Source organism: Polypterus senegalus, chromosome 9 (assembly GCF_016835505.1).
Source record: "Polypterus senegalus isolate Bchr_013 chromosome 9, ASM1683550v1, whole genome shotgun sequence".
Taxonomy (NCBI): Eukaryota; Metazoa; Chordata; class Cladistia; order Polypteriformes; family Polypteridae; genus Polypterus; species Polypterus senegalus.
The window spans coordinates 96975680-96995489 of NC_053162.1; the positions used below are offsets into that span (position 1 = coordinate 96975680).

The window sequence follows — 19810 nt, forward strand, 5'->3', positions numbered from 1 at the left end:
AATAATGCACAACACATTGTCTGCCGAGTGCTTTCTTTTCTGCACTCGCTTCGCTCCCTCATCACATGTGGATGCCATCTTGCCATTGTTTACATTTCGCAACTCACGCACACGCAAGGATTGGTTGCCGAGTCAACGAGTCTAGCATTCCTCCAAGCACAGAGGGAATGCCTGTGACTTGACAGTGAGATTTGTCGCCATTAACAGCTGATTATTGCCCTCTATCCCTGGATGTCGACTTTAGTCGACATTCGCCCTCAACCCCTCCTGTCGACAGAAGTCGACATCTGCCCTAAAAGAGTTAAACGAGCATCACTGAACCACATCAAAAATGCTTTTTCGACGTCCTTAAAATGCAGCAGTTCGCATACGTTGGAACTAGAGATTTTTCATTTTTTGCTTGGTCTTGGAAGAAAGTTTTCAGTGTCGATGGTGAAATTCTGAATTCACTTGTAATGTCTTTTTTCTTTTTGCTGCAATTGTTTTTCTTTTCTAATATGAACTGTTATCGTTTTTTTTATGTCTGCCATTTCCATAAGAGGGTGACAATGAGTTAAATTTCAATGGATGTTTTTCAAATATTGATGAGCAATAAGCGAAAGGTATCACTGAGAAAAAACAAAAACAGCACAAAAAAAAACATTGAGGAAAGTTCGAAGAAAAAAAAAAAAATTACAGTGTTTCTGTTTGGGGATCATTGTGCACAACTGAGCTGACACCACAGAATGAACTGCTCTGTGGATGATTTATTCAGGCATTTCAAGGTCTTTTGGGCACTTTGTTGTAATGAAAGTATCTGTTGAATGTATTTTGTAGTAACAACATTTCTTTAGACTCTTGTCATATGGGGAAACTGTCGGGACCATAAAAATACTTTGTTGTAATGAAAATTTCGTTGTAGAGATATTTTTTGTAACTGAATTTTACATATATATATTTGTGTGTGTGTGTGATATATTTAACAGCTTTTTTTAAATATTAGTAATCATCTTAGTGCCTTTTAAATATGCACTCTGAATGTGTATGTATAATAATTTACATACTGTATATTATGTTCTCAGCCACCATGTGAAGTGAATATGTGGGCAGTCAAGGTGATATAGAGTCAAGAAGTTGCCTAGGCAGACTATTCAACTACTATGATGCAGCTGCCAATACACATGTATTGGTTCTCTAGGATCAGCACTTCAGTGCTAGTCATTTTTAGCAATGAATGTGGTTTTATTACTGTTTAGCTCTTCCTAGCCAGGACACTCTAGGAGGCAACACTGATAGAATCTTTTTTTTATTTTTATTTTTTTTTTTATTTAATAAATGTGGCTGTGGAAAATAATGTATGCCTTAATGCTATGCAACCCTTTAGATCTTTAGGTCACAGTTTGAAAAGCTCAAACTGCATGGTTGTGATTCGTCTGTCAAGATGGTGACAAAGATGCCATCAGGGCCACAAGCCCTGTCCTTCCATTTGTTCAATGACTCAAAGACCCCTGCTTGATGGTGCTTGAGGACTGACCAAGTATTTCTTACTCTCCACCTCAGTCAAAGCGAACTTTATTGTCATCTCAACCATGTACAAGTATATAGATAGATGAAATTGTGAAGCTCAGGGTCCACTGTGTAACAACATAAAGTGCAAATAATAAATTAAAAATAGAATTAGAATTCAAATTTAAAATTAAAACACAAACAAGACAAGACCTTGTGCAAAGACAAGGCAAAGAATTAGCAGCAATATTGACATGTAGTAAGCAATATGAACATTGATGCAATGTATGGTATTTGCAATCTAAAATAATACAGTTCAATCCCTCTTAAATGGCCTTGCATTAACCGGCCGACAGATTAACCGACCTGTTAAAATAAAATAATTTTTTTTTTAATCCTGAGTTCTTTATATTATACAGTATGTATGCACTTCCTTCTTTCCTGGAAGGTGAGAGGTATTTTAAAACCAGCAAACAACAAAACAGTGTTCAAATTAAATAAAGTGCTGTGTATCAAAAGTCTTCTTTAAATAAATAATCCATTAAAATGAGTGAATTAGTGGGGATTAAAATCCATTAGTAAAAAAAACTAGTCCTTTAAAAACAACGCAAATGAGGTTAAAGCAATGGCTGGAAGCAGTCTCTTAATCCAAAACACGGTGCCTTCTTTCTACCTGGCAGCTCCCCTGCTTCTCCCATCGGGCTTCGCAACAGGTACAGCTGCCTTCTACACTGGTCCAGTAGCCCTCCGATCCATGGCTCGGTCGTGTTCCATCCGGACCGAGACTTGAGTTCTTCCCCCAACGGCCAGGGCGCTCGTGCTGGGACTAAACTAGTCCAAAGCCTCCACGAAGGCTGCTGCCTTTCGATGGCCAGTCGTCTTCAATACCAGTCACTCCAGCTCTGTGATAGTTTAGCTGGAGCGACTGCTTTCTTCAGCCCCACCTAGTGTCGGCCAAACACTCCTCTGCAGGGGTTCACCTCCCAGCTTCCTGCCTTTGCTCATCAAATCTCCTCTCTCTCTTGCTCGCTCTCCTGCACCAGCTTTCCTCTACCTGCTTCCTTCTCCATCAACCCTCTCGTTCTTTCCTGTTCTCTCCCTAGCCCCCCCTTTATCATGGGAACGTGGATCAGATGTGGCAATTAGCAGTTCCCGGGAACAATTACGGATGCAGACGACTCCTCACCTGTGCACTTAAGCTAGGATCGCCCGCATCACGAATTCCCCGGGTAACTGATCGGCCACACATACCACGCCCCCTGGCCAAGCCACGAGTGCAGTGATTATTTATTTAAAAAGTTGCCTTTTTGACTTGAGCTGTGGACCCGCTACACCACACTGTCCAGTCGTTGTACGAGAAAAAAAAAACCCATGTGTGAAATCGTGGATGAATTCTTGTAGATATGGTTTCTTCAGGAACGTCAAAGAGGTACTATATTTTTCTACATGAAAACAGGTATGTGTCGGATTCCCTGGCCAAAATGGCAACCGGTCATGGGTCCAGGTCCGAGGTGGCCAGTTAACAGGGATTGTACTATATAGTCCATAGATATACATTATCCAACCCGCTATATCCTAACTACAGGATCACGGTTTCTGGATGGGGGTGGGTTGGTGGGGGTTTGGTCTGCTGGAGCCAATCCCAGCTAACACAGGGCGCAAGGCAGGAGACAAACCCTGGGCAAGGTGCTAGCCCATTGCAGGGTTACCCACACACCAGGGACAATTTCGGATCGCCAATGCACCTAACCTGCATGTCTTTGGACTGTGGGAGGAGCACCTGGAGGAAACCCACAAAGACACTGGGAGAACACACTAACTCTACGCAGTGAGGACCCGGGAAGCGAACTCTGGTCTCCACTGTGCCACCGCACTGCCTGCCAATAGATATGTAATATAATAAATAAATAATAGATATAGATAAAGCAGAAATTATCAATGTATGATAATAGTTGTTTAAGACATGTGTAAACGATGACAGGTCAGAATGTTTCACAGCAGAAGGATATCAAGAGTGTATGAGATTTTCAGTTCTTTTCTACATGCACACTAGTCTTTGCAGGAAAGTGTTTTTAGAGGTGGTTGAGGCAGTGTGGAAGATCCCAGGGGGCAGCATGGTGTTAAGAAGTCTAACAGCTTGGGGTTAAAAACTATCCTGCAGCCTGGCAGATCTGGCTTTGATGCTACAGTATCTTCTCTTGGATTGCAGAAGTGTGAAAAGTCTATGTGAGGGATTTAAGGGGTCCTGCACAATGCTGCAGGCCTTGCGGACACTGCGTTTGTAAAATATGTCCAGTAGTGAAGGGAGAGGCACCCCAATAATGTTCTCCACTGTCTTCATTATCCTTTGCAGGCGCTTGCATTCGGATATGTTGCAGTTGCCATAACAGACAGTGATACAGCTGTTCAGAACACTCTCGTTTGGTTCCTCTGTAGAACATGGTGAAGATGGAAGGGGGAAGACTTGCTTGCTTCAGCCTCCTCAGGAAGTGTAGTCTCTGCTGGGCTTTCTTGATTAGTGATGAGGTGTTCTGTGTCCACGTAAGTTCCTCAGTTATGCGTACACCGAGGAACTTGATACTCCTAACGGTCTCCACATCTAAACCGTTGATGCTGAGTCAGATGTGGGCAGGATGCGATTTTCTGAAGTCCATGATTATCTCTTTTGTCTTGTCAACATGGAGAGATTGTTGTCTTCACACCATGCAGACTGCCGTTCCACCTCCTCTCTGTATGCTGTTTCATCATCCCTGCTTATCAGTCTCTGCACCGTCGTATCATCCGCAAAGTTGATGATGTGGTTGGTGTTGTGCGTGGCTATGCAGTCGTGAGTCAGCAGGGTGAACAACAATGGACTAAGCACACAGCCCTGCGGCGCTCCAGTGCTCAGTGTGATGTTGCAGCCCATCTGACCTGACTGGGGCCTCTCTATCAAGAAGTCCAGGATCTAATTGCAGAGGGTGGTGTTCATGTCCAACCTGCTCAGTTTGACAACCAGCGTTTGAGGGATGATTGTGTTGAAGGCGGAGCTAAACTCTATGAATAGCATCCTTTTTTTATCCAGATGAGTCAGGGAGAGGGGAAGAGCAGAGCATATGGCATCCTCAGTTTACCTGTTTGAGCGGTATGCAAACTGAAGAGGGTCAAGGGAGGCAGTGCTGTGTGCCTTCATGCTGTGTGGGTTGGGCTTGGCTTGTAGTTTGTAATTGTCTGAACGCCCTGCCACATACGTGTGTCTCTGGTGCTGCTGAATTGTTTATTAATCCTCTGTGCGTATGCCCACTTAGCTCTCCTTATAGAGCGAGACAGGTTGGCTCTGGTCACTCTGAGGGTGGCCTTGTCTCCAGATCTGAAGGCTGCATTTCTGATTTTGAGCAGCTTGTGCACTTCTCTTGTCATCCAGGGCTTTAATTATTTATTTAAAAGGGGTAGAACAGTTTCATTTAACAAGTTTAATAATGAAGCCATTTTAATATCAGTCATGTATAGTGCTGGACTTGTCTGAAACTTTCTTCCAAGGAGCCCTTGTCTTACAAGAGATGCTGTGCTTCATCAAGTAAGATGATGTTGAGATTATGGAAGAGATAGCTAGCATGAGCTGCAAAGGACAATTTGAAAGAACTTTATCGACAAGTCCTTTTGGAAGATAGCATACTTTTTCTAAAATGTAGATGGCAGAGACTCCAAAAAGGTAAAGATTAGAAGTGAACTCTGTCTAGAACTATCAACCTTAGAGCTACAGATGTCCAATTGTTTAAGGCCCTTTCAGACCTTGATGTCAAGTCTGAAAATTCTGAGCTGGTAAACCGAAGTGAAGTGTCCCAACAGAACACCTGTAAACCACCTCCCAAAAAGAAGGATGCAGGGGCAGCAGAATATAGGGTTATTGGACACTAGCTCTGTTACCCAGCTCGGCCTGGAAAATTTTGTAAGACAGTGGGCCTCAGTCAGTTACTTTGGTGTGTCAAAAGTACTATACAGTTAGGTCCATAAATATTTGGACAGAGACAACTTTTTTTCCAGTTTTGGTTCTGTACATTACCACAATGAATTTTAAATGAAGCGACTCAGATGCAGTTGAAGTGCAGACTTTCTGCTTTAATTCAGTGGGTTGAACAAAAAGATTGCATAAAAATGTGAGGCAACTAAAGCATTTTTTTAACACAATCCCTTTATTTCAGAGGCTTAAATGTTAGACTGTATGATTATCTCTCAGTGACTGTTCAATTATACAACAGTTAAATATGTATTTCAATTTAAAAAAAAATGGCTGACAAAGAGAAGGTTGTGAGGGCCAGAAGCTTGCTATGTATGTTGCCGTGCTTGTTCAGAGGTTTTGTTAGTCTTGGCGTGAAAGGGGTACTGATGTGCTATTTTAAGGGGTTGAATAAAATGTTGCTCATCTCTGTCTGACCAATAGGGGCAAAAGGACTGGGAAAAATATGAAGTGGCAAGGAAGCTGAAAACTTGTGTAGATGAAATCCGAGCCAACTACCGACAGGACTGGAAATCTAAATTAATGAGTGTACGTCAAAGAGCTGTTGCACTGTACTTCATTGATAAGGTGAGTCAACCAAACAAATTGTAGCATTGTTTTTTGTTTCAATAATAATAGTCAAAATACTTTATATTAGAAAATGCTTTCACATCCACATTTGAACCCAAAGTGGAGATTAAACTAATCCTTTCTTGGCATTTAAAGCAGTGTATATATGGTTGTACATATAAAAAATTAAAAGATGTATAAATTGGCCTATATGGTGACTTGGAATTAATGGTCTCCAAAAATGTTTTTATGTGTAGGCTTACTTTAGTACATCTACACTATAAACTTGATTGAGATTTATTGATTATTCATGGACAACTGGTTCAACACTAATATGATTGTATCAACATTTTCCCTCCCCCTTATTCTACATATGATCATTCTTAGTCCACTAATACCTGATGAAAGACACTTAAGCCTTTTGATTGGATGCTTTGAACATCGGAAAGGTGCTGTATAAATAAAAATACAGGGAGAGTCACTCGAAAGAGGCCCCAAATATTCTGCAATAACTCTCTCTAGGACAAAGCAATCTGAACGAATCAATGTGCTCCTCGGAATATGGAGCTTCGAACAAGCCGGGATGCCCCTGCATTGGAGCAGTGGGGTAGGCACCAAACAGCCGTTACAATGTTTAACCTCCGTTTCCAACTTCTGGGTGCACACCCCCAGTACCCCTTCACTCGGTCACTCAATTTCTCATCAGGATAGTGTTGTACAGTGTTGAGCAGAGTGTCTTTATGGTGCAAACCTATTGGGTCACCAATTTGTTTAAGCTATGTCAGAATCAACTGGATATCGTGAGTTAACAGAAGGTTACTTCCAGCAAGTCGCACATCAGCAAGGAGCATGGCAGAAATTGAGTAGTTCTTCTGCAACAGGGTTATTTCAAAGGGGCTTTGGACACCACGGTTGCTGGATCTGACACCACCAGACTTCTTCCTTTGGTATGCTCAAAGGAAAAGTCTATCTGAACAAGCCTAACATAAGCCTAAAAACATCCAACATGAAATTGCTGCTGTCCCGTAACCCCCAGCCCCGAGACGCTTGCCGATACGTTCAGGAACATGGAGCGTTACATCAAAATGTGTCTGGCAAAAAAAGGAACCCACTTCCAGCATTGCATGTAATGTAATCGATTACACATACGAACACTAAAAAAAATTTCCTCTATCTTCAAAGAAAGCCGGATCAGAATACAGAACATTTCTTTATTTGCACAGAGATCTGCACAAATGTCTCCATCTATGGAGTGAGCAAGTAATTAGTTTATCTACTTTTATACCTTTCTATTATAATTACCTCATGTAATACATCACGTCATCTGAGTCTTAAAGTTCTGCATATTATGCATATTGTTGTTCCATCCAATCAACTAGTGCCACTAGTATTTTCTGACTCCTGTCGACTCTCCCATTTCTCTGAATGCCACCTCGTTGATAGGGGTGTTCTGCGGACTCTTCTATTGATCTTAGTGCCACTTCATAAGAGGGATATTCATTACTTATTTACCCCATTCTAACCTTGGAAAATCAAGTTGCTGGTTTCTCTAACCTAAGGCAGACCTCACATTTTCAAGCTATAAGCTATGTTTAATTAAGTCTTGAGTTACCTTAAGTCCTTGTCCTTCTGTTTTAATAATACATTCTTAAAACTTAAGTTTATGCTTGTAATAAATTGTTAAAGATTACATATATTAACTAAAAATTCCATACCTCACAGTAATGAGTCCAGGGTTTGCGTCCTGTGTCCTCTTGCATATTCTCCCGATGTCTGTGTGGATTTTCTCTGGGTGCTCTTGTTTCCTCCCGCTGTCCAAAGACAGGCAGGATAGGTGTCTTAGTGTATGTGTGTGCGTGTGTTCACTCTGTGATGGACTGGTTGTAATCAGCATTTGCAGTATGTCACTATGATCCGTAAAGTTTATTCATTGTATATGATTTTACTCATAGGACCAGAATCCAGGCATATTTAGGTAAGCTAGCTGACAGAAAAGACGTGTGAGACAAGCTGGGTGATTTTGGAGGATTCATGGTATAAACAACTGGAAGACGGCATGCCAGGATAATTGCCCTATTTTCCCATGTGGCAGACATTTGTATTGATTAAAGCAGGCCTGAATCATTGTCTTGAAGTTTATTTCAAAGCCATGCAATTCAGCTGAGTGAGAGACTGTTAGAGAGATGGACCAAAAACATGTGAAGGACACACAAACAGGCTATTTTAAAAGTGCTGATGTCTGCTTGACCAATATGGTTAAAACCATTGTCTGTCATAAATGATGACACCAGGTCTAGGTGTTGTTTGGATACAGAGAGCCTGTCTGGTACCTGACCATATCTAACAACAATTCTTTGAATATGTAAATATATGAGTGGTTATAAAGACGAGGATCCAACATTAAAGTCAGAAGCGTCTCTTTGCTGTCAAATATTCTACCAGATGGGGTATATGGTTGTCAGTTTTTTCCTCACTTAAAGAACTGGCTGTGACGACTATACTGTCCCTTGGCTTCTCTCCGGAATATGTATATATTAATGGATTATACAGTGTATTATGGGAATTATCATTTAAAGCAAGTACATATATCTCTCTTTGCACCATATTTCTCTTGTCTGATTTTTTTTTTTTTTTTGCAATGGTAACAAAAGGGTTAGGTATTGGCTCTAGTCTGCTCTGCATTAAGAAAGGACACATCTCTGGGGAGAAAGAGCCCCCCCGGCTGGATATACTGGTGGCTTGTTCAGGGTTTTTTCCAGCCTTGTGCCCTATAACAGCTGTGATAGGCTCCAGTTCCCCTTCCAGAGACCCTGGTCTGGATTAAACAGGTTAGAAAATGACATGAAACATCTCACTTATCACATTTTTTGTAACCAAACAATTGCTCAAGTACTAGGTAAAGTGGTGGTTACTTTCACTTTAGCTTTTTAAAAAAAAGGCCAGAACATTAAATGTAAGGATTTCAAAAGTAACATGTTGAAACCGAGTTGTAGATTGTATGCAGAAATACTGATGCTTGATAATGAGAGAAGTGATAAACAAGGTCTTCCTGTAAGATGGACACAATCCAGTCATATGCAGATGATATACAGACCTATTAGAAGATCACTCCTTACCACATGCCTTCTACAGACAAGCGGCATCTCAATGGAGCATATTCATGAATGTCTGCTAGTTTCCTACATATAAATATTAACAATTTGCTTCTAACAATTCCAACTCAATTCAGGAACTTTAACTCCTTGCTGAATTTCTTCATGTAGCCTATCATCACCAGCCTGTTGTCAGCAGAGCTTTTAGGCTTTGAATGCCACACCTTGCTGCAGCAAAAAAAAAAAAATCTTTATGTCAATACTCATTAAAAATTAGAACATTTTTCTTAATTTTAGTTTTGTGTTTATGAGCTAGGTAGGCTCAAATGAAATGTTTTTGTATTTTTGCTTCAGTTGGCTTTGAGAGCTGGAACAGAAAAAGAAGAAGGTGAGACTGCAGACACAGTAGGCTGTTGCTCTCTGAGGGTGGAGCATATAAAACTTCACCCTGAGCTTGATGGGAAGCACAATGTAGTTGAATTTGACTTTCTTGGTAAAGATTCCATTCGCTACTACAATCAGGTGCCTGTGAAGAAAACGGTAAGATATTTTATTTATATGACGTGATTGTTCGACTATTTCCAACAAAGAGCGTGGTGTGACTGAAATCTGCTAATGAGCAGTGTCTTTCACTGTAATCACAAAGTGCACTAGACAAATTCCACTCATATTTGGGAGGTAGACAATGCAGAAATGATGAATATGCTGCAAGAAATGATTTATCTAGCAAGTTTTCCATTCACATAATTTATTATTGGATAAAGATCTGTGTAAAAAAAAAAAAAAAAAGGAAAATAAAATTAATAAAAAAAATTTAAATGAATAAAATAAAAATAAAATACATGCATTGCAAAAGAAACCCATTGGTATGCAAGTGCTCAAAATCAAGCATAATTGAGCTGGTTATCAGTTTAAGGACATCAAAGCAACAGAATGCATTCACCGTTCTTTAAATGCATGGTTGTGTGTTTCACTGTGTCCAGGCCAGTCTTAAGAAAAACAAAATTAACCAATTTCATAGCATGACAATGACATTCTTAATGTTAGTCATGGTTCTCTTCACTTATGAGCAAAACGAGGGGAATTTCTTCTTTTTTTTATTAACAAACCCCAAAATGAGAAACTGCAAATGAGGCAAATGGTTTTGGGTGTATGGTTGCTGCACATACTGTACAGTAGGAGCCTAATCATGTAGGCATTCATTTCTTTTCTTACTGTACCCATGATCTTTATTTACAACAAGTATCTGCAATCCTGTTTATGTATTGTAACACATTTTATTATAAAATAATAGTTCAGATTTATCAAGCTCATATTTTAATTTCCATTACATGTTTCCAGATAGTTAGTGTAAACAATTGTTTTGAGGAAAGTATCACAGAACTTGTGCATTAAATAATAAAAATGTGTTGCTAGTCTTGCTCATTATGATTATTTTTCTTAGGTTTTCAAAAATCTGAAACTTTTCATGGAGAACAAGGATGGAGAAGATGATTTATTTGACAAATTAAATGTACGTGTATTTAAATGAATAAACCCTTTACTATTTCATTTCTTTAAAATTTCTGGATTGCATTCTGGTTATATTCTGCATAAAATGTAAATCTTAAATAACATGGTCTCCATCCATTATCTTATCTATAACATCTATCTCTATCCACGTTTTAATTTTTTTTTATTACAGTGTCACAGAGCTGAAAACAGAGTATGGTTGTTAAGAACCACATTCCAGGCCAACTTGAAATCATGAATTCTCCTTACCTGGTATTAGGATGTGGCAGAAGAATTTTTCATGGTTGGGGTGGGGATAATGGGAAGACTATGTAAATATCAATCTGCTTGGAACAATTCTGAATTGTAGGGATTCAAAGTTGTAACAAATCAAGACAATTTTTGGATTGCTTATCAAACAAATGCTTTGATTGCTGTCTTTGGTTGCTCAGCACTACTTATGATGTCAGCTTAGGTGTAGTTCAGTGTAGAATGTTCATAAGACAAAGATAAATGGAAACCAGCTTCCTGAGATGGAAGCCTTACACAGGAATATAAAAAACATCAGAGTGAAGTATGTCTTGTTATGAGAATGGTTGGCATTTTAAAGAATAGGATTCATCCTTTTGCATTCAGTGTGCTTTCACTCGCCTCTTTCATCTTCATCAAAGCAGCACATATTGTGCACTTAGTTACCACTGGAAAAAAAAAAACACATTTAAATTCTTCACATGCTTTTATTTTTTATTTTATTTCTTTTTTTTATTTACAGCTGGTGCATAGGCAGTTTAAGTTTTGAACTGGCAGTCTTAAGATTTAGACTTCAATGTCCTAATCACTACAATACACTGCCGGATTTTCTCTTCTATATCAGCCCAGTTCAGAGTGTCTGATTACTTTAATATAATGTCTGTTCACTCCGCTTACTTCATTGAGTGTTGCTATAATAAAAAAAAGATTTATAAAGCTATTAAATGAAAACAAATAATAGTTTACAAGTATTTTACTTAATGCCTTATACAGTACATAACCAGATGCCAGAGTCATACCAATCTCAGCACTGTTATCTATTAGTTCTGGCATCTAAGTTCAAATCCTGACAAAGCTACTATCTTAGATATTGCATACTGTTGTATATACAGTACAAGCAATGATTATTAGTCTGTCTGCCATGCATCGTGTCAGTTGTGTACAACCTGATTTAGCACTTTGTGTAATGAACAGAATTAGACTTTTTGAAGATTTGGGTTTCTATTTTTGATTTAAATATTAGGTGTTGATATTGAGATATCATTTAATAATGTCCATTTGATGTTTGAACTGCATGGCAAAATGTGTTGACTATCATTTTGTGTAACCTGAGAGGAAAGGTTAAAAATATTGATTCCCAAATTGGTCATTATATAAGGACAAAGTGTAAAACTAATTCATGGCATTGTTTAAAAAAATAAAATATTACCAATCAAGTAAGATGTACAGTGAATGCTTCACCATCATCAAATGAGCCCCATAACTGAGCCTGCTCTTTTAATCGGCTTGTTGATTCTGTGGGCCTCTCTTGAAGGGATATTACCAGCCTAGCACACCACAGTGTAGAAAACTGCACTGGCCATCAGAGTTTTAGAAGATGTGAAAGGTGTCACTACCCTCAATAAACAAATGCAGTCTCCTACAAAGAAAGAGCCTGCTCTACCTTTTCTTGTATAAATCCTCTGTGTTACGAGACCAGTCCACCCGGTCATTGATGCGAACATCTCAGATACTTTTAGGAGTGCAGCACTTCTACATCCACTCCTTGAATAGTAACTGGACATGGAGGCTCTTTGGTGTGTTGAAAGTCAATAATCAATACTTTGTTTTTGGTGATAAGTTTCAGACAGTTCTCTTTGTACCAATAAACCAAGTAATTCCCCTTGTAACCACAGCCCATTCATGGAGAATCATCTGAGAATGTCCAGCAAGTGATATGTCTCTGTGTTATACGGCAATTACAGACAGGTATTACAGAGTGAAGAGAAAAGGAGACGGGACCATTCCTTGTGGTGCTTCAGTGTTGCTCATATCCATACCAGAGACACAGACCTTAGGTCTGACACTATGGTTTGTTTGACATGTAGTCCATTATACAGAACACCACTGGCTCATCAACCACTATATCCCTATGTTCACCCCTTAAGAGAGATGGCTGGAAGGAATTTAAGATGCTGGAGAAATCAAAGTACATTTATCACAATGTTGCCTTTTGTTTGGGTTGGATTCAGGTTGTTGATTCGATAAATATTGCATTTTCCACTTCAGTCTTTGTCTCATAGGAAAACTGTAGTTGATCCAGGAGGTCTTTCATAAGAGGACTCATATAATCCAGGACCGACTTCTCAAAAGTCTTCTTAAGTGAAGAGACATCTATTGCCTTTGGAAATGGAGCAATGGTAGTAGTGGTTGGTGGAGGAAGGGGGTCTTATTTATTAATTTTCTGCATATTCTGGCACCTGAAGTCCTCTAATTATGCTCAGTCCATTCCAAATACCCTTCATTTTGTTATGAGGAGTTTGTTTTCTAATTTACCTCTGTAAACTTTCTTTCCTTCACCCATTTTTGTTAAGCTAACAGTAAAAGTAAGAAATGACCCACCCACAAAATGTATCCTTTTGAATGAGGTAAAAAGGTTCCATGAGCAGATCACAGGCCATCATACTACCTAGGAGTTGTATCAGAGCATGCCATTGTATAATATGTGACCCTAATGACCCTTAATTGCTTCCTCTGAGAGTTCCAGGAGAGTAAAAGGTGTAAAACAGAGAGCGATTCATTAAAACAAAAGGTTTGGAAAGGAAATAGATGCTGTTTCATTAGTAAATAACCTCTAGAAAGCCATGACTGGTGTGGCAAAAGTCAATAACCAGTTCCTTGGTTTTGCTGATATAAAGTTCTCTCTGACAGTTCTTTCAGCAGTAAGAAATAAATGTTCTCCACCTGACTGACATCCTATACTTTGTCTTGTCCACCTTATTGACACACTTCATAGGTGCAGAGTAATTTCTGTAGTTGTGTGAACTAGTGTTATGTTTATAGTCTGAGGTGTACAGAGTAAACAGAAGATGAGACAGGACTGTTTCTTTTGCTTCTCCAGTGTTGCTCACATCATTATCACAGACACAGTCCTTAACTCTCACAAACTGCAATCTTCAAGTCAGACAGTCCACTATCCAGGAACCATAGGCGAATCCACCTGCATATGTCTGAATATGTCACATAATAGAGGTGGCTCTATGGTGCTGAAGGCATTGGAGAAATCAAAAAATTATAATCCTCACAGTGCTGCCAGCTTTCTCCAGGTTAGTATAAGTCTTGTAGAGCTGAAAGATAATTGCATCCTCCACTCCAATTATTGGCCAGTAGGTATACTGCAGTGTGTTTGGGTGGTCTACCACTAGAGCACTCATATAGTCCAGGACCAGCCTTTGAAAGGTTTCCATAATGTGATGTGTAAATAGGGAATCCATTCTCGGATGGGTTTATCCATTTCCGGGAATTCGGGAATCCCGCATGTCATTCCCGGGTATCCCGGGATGACACAGTGCACGAGCATCTCACATGTGAACGGTTTTAGAATGACTGACACTTATTTTTAATAAAACTACTGCAGTATGTTGGCACCAATAAAAGCCAAATCTTATCTACAAGCAGTTCATGCTGTCATATAAGTACATGTATCTAGATCAGGGGTGCCCAATGTGTTGATCGCGATCGACCGGTAGATCGCAAAGGTAATGCAGGTTGATCGCGTTGCATTCAAAAAAATTTTTTTTTTTTTAGACGTTAGTCTATCATATATCCTCCCTATGGCATTGGCCACTTGATTGACATACAGGGCGGCCAGTCTGAGATCTCTTTCCTTCTAACACACTGGTCATCCCGCACACACGATCAAACGCGCGAGCTACTGCAAAATTCTGGCTGTGATCTTGTTAACCTTCCAATTTATATCGACTAAAGAAGGGATTTAAAAAAAAAATTGGGGAGGGTATAGTCTGGATGTGGAATTGGAAGAGGATTTTTTTTCTCTCGTAATGTCACAATCAATGTGAATAGTTTTACTGTCAAATAATGCAAAGAGTATGCAACACGTGTTTCGCCCTAATTCTGGGCTCATCAGGCGTACACACTCTCTGCACCCCCTCCTGGGAATCGAACATCAGACATCAGCGCTAGAGGCGAATATATATACTTTTTATTGTAGGTAGATCATTTCGACCTGGTTATTTTAAAAGTAGCTCACAAGCCGAAAAACTGTGGGCACCCCGATCTAGTTAGTTGCGGTAATAAGAGCGTAGAAAGCATAATTTGTCCAGCATGCAGTCGAAAAGGCGAGAGAGTACTTCGTGCAGAGTACGCCAGCTGCTGAGAAAGCACGCTCTGCCTCCATTGAAGTAGGCAGCATAGTCATCAGATACAGATACACTTGACCTAAACAATGCCCACGCTTGACGTAGATGTGTATCACCGCCATTTAAGCTGTTACTGATGCATCCAGTTTCTTGCCATCATTCTCTGATGGCAAGTTTCTTGGCACAGATAATGCGAATGCAACAGACTGACGCATTGCAATTTCAAGTTGCTGTTCAAAGCCGTTGTCTGACAGACGTCAATGAAGTCTTCAGTTTTCAACACTAACTCTGTTATTTCTTAATCGATTTTTTCACTTTTACACGCTATATATACAAACTTGGCCATTCACGGTTTCCCAGGAATTACAGCAGTTTCGGGAATGAAAAATGTCCGGTACTCCTGGGATTGGATTCCCTATGTGTAAATGCCACCGGCCTGTAGTCATTAGGTGAAGTGGCGTCTGCCTTCTTTGCAACAAGAATAATGCAAGATGTTTTCCACTGCAGCAGCACATTCTAGAGCCCTGGGGACAGACTGAACAGGTGACAGAGGATATCACAAAATTGATCAGTGTAGGCCTTAACAACTTAAAGACCAGTTTCATCTGTTCCTGTGGCTTTACCTGTGTGTAGTTTCCTCTGTTGTCTCCTCACATGCTCTTTAGTTGTTGACAGCAGTTGTTCACCATTGCATTTCAGTAGGAGATTTTGTGAGAAATTGTGCAAAATGACACCATTTATTGGCTAACTGAACACATTACAGTATACAAGCTTTCAAGGCAGCTCAGGCCCCTTCTTCAGGCAGGTTGTAATGCAGAAACTGGAGCACCCTGCGTTTATATAGACACTAGGAGAGAGACAGCATTGGAAAACCTTTAAGTGTGTCATCTTTAATGTAAAAAATTAACAGACCTCTCCAGCCTAAGATCCATATTGTAATCTGTTCAGCTAGCCAATAAAAGGTGTCATTTTGCTCGACTCCTCATTACATTCATAATGGCTAACATGGTACAACACCCTACTACTGCAGTAGTAGATTTTGAAATTTAAAAAATTGCACAGTTTGCATTATTTGAACTATCTCAAAGAAAATAACTTTCCTGAAAGATTTTTTGTGAAGAATAAGTATTGTAAATTTCAACACAATTGATTTACTGGGAGATGAGTTGTTTTATCCAGACAGACAGACAGACAGAGACAGACATGGAAATTGCAGTAGGTGGTTTTCACATTATAGGCAAATGCATCTAAAAATTGAACTGAGCATTACAATGGCTTTGTGAAGTCATTTCTTGTTTAAGGCATATATAAGTATGTAATCGTAAAATCTAATGAGCTTCCCACACTGTGATGCAGATCTGTGATCATATTGCAAGATCATGCAACAGGCAAGTAAGCTGCCATCTTCTGTTTGGTTTGTTTTCTCAGAGAAGCAGCAGGCTTTTTGTGGCCCAGTGAGAATGTAGAGAAGCTACAGCTCTACACTCAAAAAGACAAAACTATATGTTGGGTCTGATGGAACAACTATAATTAAAATGTGTTTCATTTCTGAAATTCTATTTACATACTCTTCTCTCTCTTTCTCTCAAGGCTAGCAGAACGAGATCCATAATACATCAAGTACAATTTTGTGTCAACTGGGATGTCAGATGTTTAAGTCATCAGGTCATTTGTAACAAACTACCTGAATTTGGCACAGGATTGATGCAAAAGACCTGTCTGAAAACATCTGGTTGTTGTTGAAGCCCTCAGGGGATGGAGGGGCAGCTGTTTTATTCCAAATGATGTACTAAGGCAGAAATTGCAGCTTTACTAGACTACAAAGTCTGCTCATTTCTGTTTCTAGCTTCTGATGGGCACAAATGAACAATACTGTATGTAATTGTGTAAAGTAGGATTTTGTACCTCCGGGAGGTTCTGGTTCTTTTAATATGTTTTCTGCATTTTAAGTTACGGGATATAGGCATTAATTTAGTGTATTTTAACTTGTGATTTAACTGCGAATAGACTTTCTACACTACTGAGGTGTTCTTTGACTTCTGTTCCTGGAAAAAAAGCTTTCTTTTTTTGATCAGAAATTGTCAAATATGAAATCAGTTTGTTTTTTTTTCTCCTTAGTAATTCTTGAAAGCACTTCTTCCCTTTCTGACCATCAAATGTTTTGATTGTTTTTGTGTGTTTGTTTATGTGATTTATTTAATTTCTTAAAATTTATCAGGACTAGATTGTCCTGTAAAAAGAGGGAATTAAAGTACTTCTAGAAGTGCACCACCTCAGCACAGTCAAATTTCTTACTTTCATTTCCAACCATCATGCAACATGTTAAATCATTATGTGTGTGTGTGTGCATGCGTGCACGTTTGTGTGAACATATACAACAGAGAATGGAGAGGAGGCATGGAGGCACAGTAGTTAGCATTACTGCATATACCTATAATTGTGTGTATGTGGTATGTGTGGATGCCCTCTGAGCACATCTAACTAGTGTACTAGGCAGGGTCCATGTGAGATGACCTACATGGAGACCATGAAAGTCATTGCTTCCAGCATGTCCATCTGACCTGGCAGTACCCAGGAATTCTACATAAACAGTACAGTGTGGGCTGCTCTACAGATGGAGAGTAAAGTAAAGATTAACTTTTTTTTTTTATTTTAACTTTTGGTGGATATACCAATATATAATTCATATAAATTTCCTGTCAAAATCTTGTCACAGGAGGAAGGAACCTGAATAGTACAGTTTTTCTCCTTATATAAAATAACTAGTTGTGTCTTTTGCCTCAGATTGTAGATAGTAGCTTATAATCAACTGCTGAGAGAAGAATCATACAGGTATGGACTGCCACCTCAGGACCACTGTAGTTTAGTATTTTAATGTATCAAGACCACTAAATGGGGACTGTAGTGTTGCATCTTGCATGTGTCTTTTAAGAAGAAAGTCCCATTAAAAGTCTCCTATCATTCAAGTTTTATTTGCAGACTTTCAACACCATATCAAGTGCATACTGTACCTAATCAGTATTAAGTGTATGGATGTTATTAGGTTTCTTAAAGTTAATCAAAAGTGCTACATTCCAGATACAGACTGAGGAAGTCACTTGGATGAGTGATGTAACGTATCTCCCTGGAAAAGAACTGTGTCCAGATGAACTGAATCAACTTTCTAGAATTTCCTTACCTGGACTATTGAGCATGTATCGAGATACTTTCCAAAAAAAATTACACTTTCACTTTTATTTCTGTCACTGTCTGTTTCTAAAACATTATGTATTTGTTGACTGCAGCCCTTCAGGTAACTGCTTTCAGTGCTCAGCTTTTGAAAACGTAAGCACTAAAAAAAAAAAAAAAGTGTGTGAAACTTCTGAATGTGAGAATATAGACTCATATGCTTCCCTTTAGTAGTTTTAAATGTCTGCAAGATTTGAAATCTAAAGTTTAGGCTTCTGTTGCAGATGGTATTCTATTTTATATAGGTTGACAGTCACATTTTCTTATTTATATTGTTCAGTTTTTAGTTTTTTTTTTTGTTTTTTTTTCCTTCAAAATGTGTAGTAACGTAGTAAAGACATCAAACTTTGATTAGTGGCTTTGGTAACAAAAGGTATCTGAATAAAAAGTTTTATAAGTAATGATATAAATGCTACCAGTTAGCTATGAAAATGCTTTCAAATCAAAACTAAATAATAAATAGTCTGGCAGTTATTAAGCATTATGAAACTGATTTTAACAATTGTAAAGTGTGCCAGTTCAACAGTCGCTGGAGCAGTCATTCATCTTTGGGAGAACAAATGTTCATTAGCTTCATAGTCAACTATGTGAATTTAAAATTAGGTAATTGGCACCAAGTCAGTGTAACACATCAACTTCAAGAATTACCAGGTTTATTATCCAACATCTATACATTTCTTGACAAGAAATGTATTCTGCTTGCTTGAACAATTTATTTATTTATTTTTAGAGTTTCTGAGTTTTTTTTTTTGTTTGTTTTTTTTTCCCCATACAGTATGTGTTTTGTTCTCAAAATACATAAAATTCAGAAACCTCAATCTATCTGCACTCAACCAAAAATGTACACAACCTACGCATCAGCCTCCATATCCACTCAGGCCCTGGAGTGTCTACAAAACAAAAAGTAACCTTAGAATGCTCAGATAGAAAGAAATAAAGAAAGTATGGAAGCGCTGATTCATTGTTCCTGTTTATTCCCCAAGAATCTTTCTACCAAAAATAACAGTGAAGCATTTTAATGTAGCAGCTGTATTTAATTGTAGAGACCATCTTTGGCATGGCCTTATAACTCCTTGAAATGGGTAGTCTAATTTTTTTCAGTTTATTAAAGAAAATAAAAAAACAACACTAAGGGCACTGGTATGAATTTACCTTTTAAGAGATACATTAAGTATTTATACAGCACTGTACGCCAGCAAAATACTTGATGGGTAATGGGGGGGGGGTTAGGGGGGACAATGCAATCTACTTATACAAGAAGCACTTTGACAACAAATAAATAAGTAAAAACTGAAGAGTGAAAGTTCAGGCCAGAAGGAAGTTCCATTAGGGCACTTCTATATGCATATGATTTGGTATTGTGTGCTATTTAATTTTAATTCTTTTCCTTTTATGTGATAATAAACAAACTTGTTAATATGATGCTTATCAATAGACAGTGGACTCTTAATGCCAACCCTACTAAGCTAATTCAAGTACTGGCCTATTAGCACTGCTGCTGTTCTTTGGGGCAACATTGTTGAATCTTTAATGCTCAAAGGCTGAAAAAGGAATACACCTGAACTATTTTTGTCATGTTG

At 38.8% G+C, this 19810-nt stretch overlaps 1 protein-coding gene across 3 annotated transcripts in view; it reads left to right on the forward strand.

Moving 5' to 3' along the window:
* zgc:173742 (DNA topoisomerase I, mitochondrial) overlaps nt 1-19810 on the forward strand; it is a 187394-nt gene that overhangs the window by 146304 nt on the left and 21280 nt on the right. For all 3 annotated transcript variants that reach the window (XM_039763499.1, XM_039763501.1, XM_039763502.1), the window contains exons 14-16: nt 5906-6049; nt 9478-9663; nt 10568-10636. In XM_039763499.1, coding sequence (XP_039619433.1) covers nt 5906-6049; nt 9478-9663; nt 10568-10636 — 399 coding nt within the window. The remainder of the gene's footprint in view (nt 1-5905; nt 6050-9477; nt 9664-10567; nt 10637-19810) is intronic.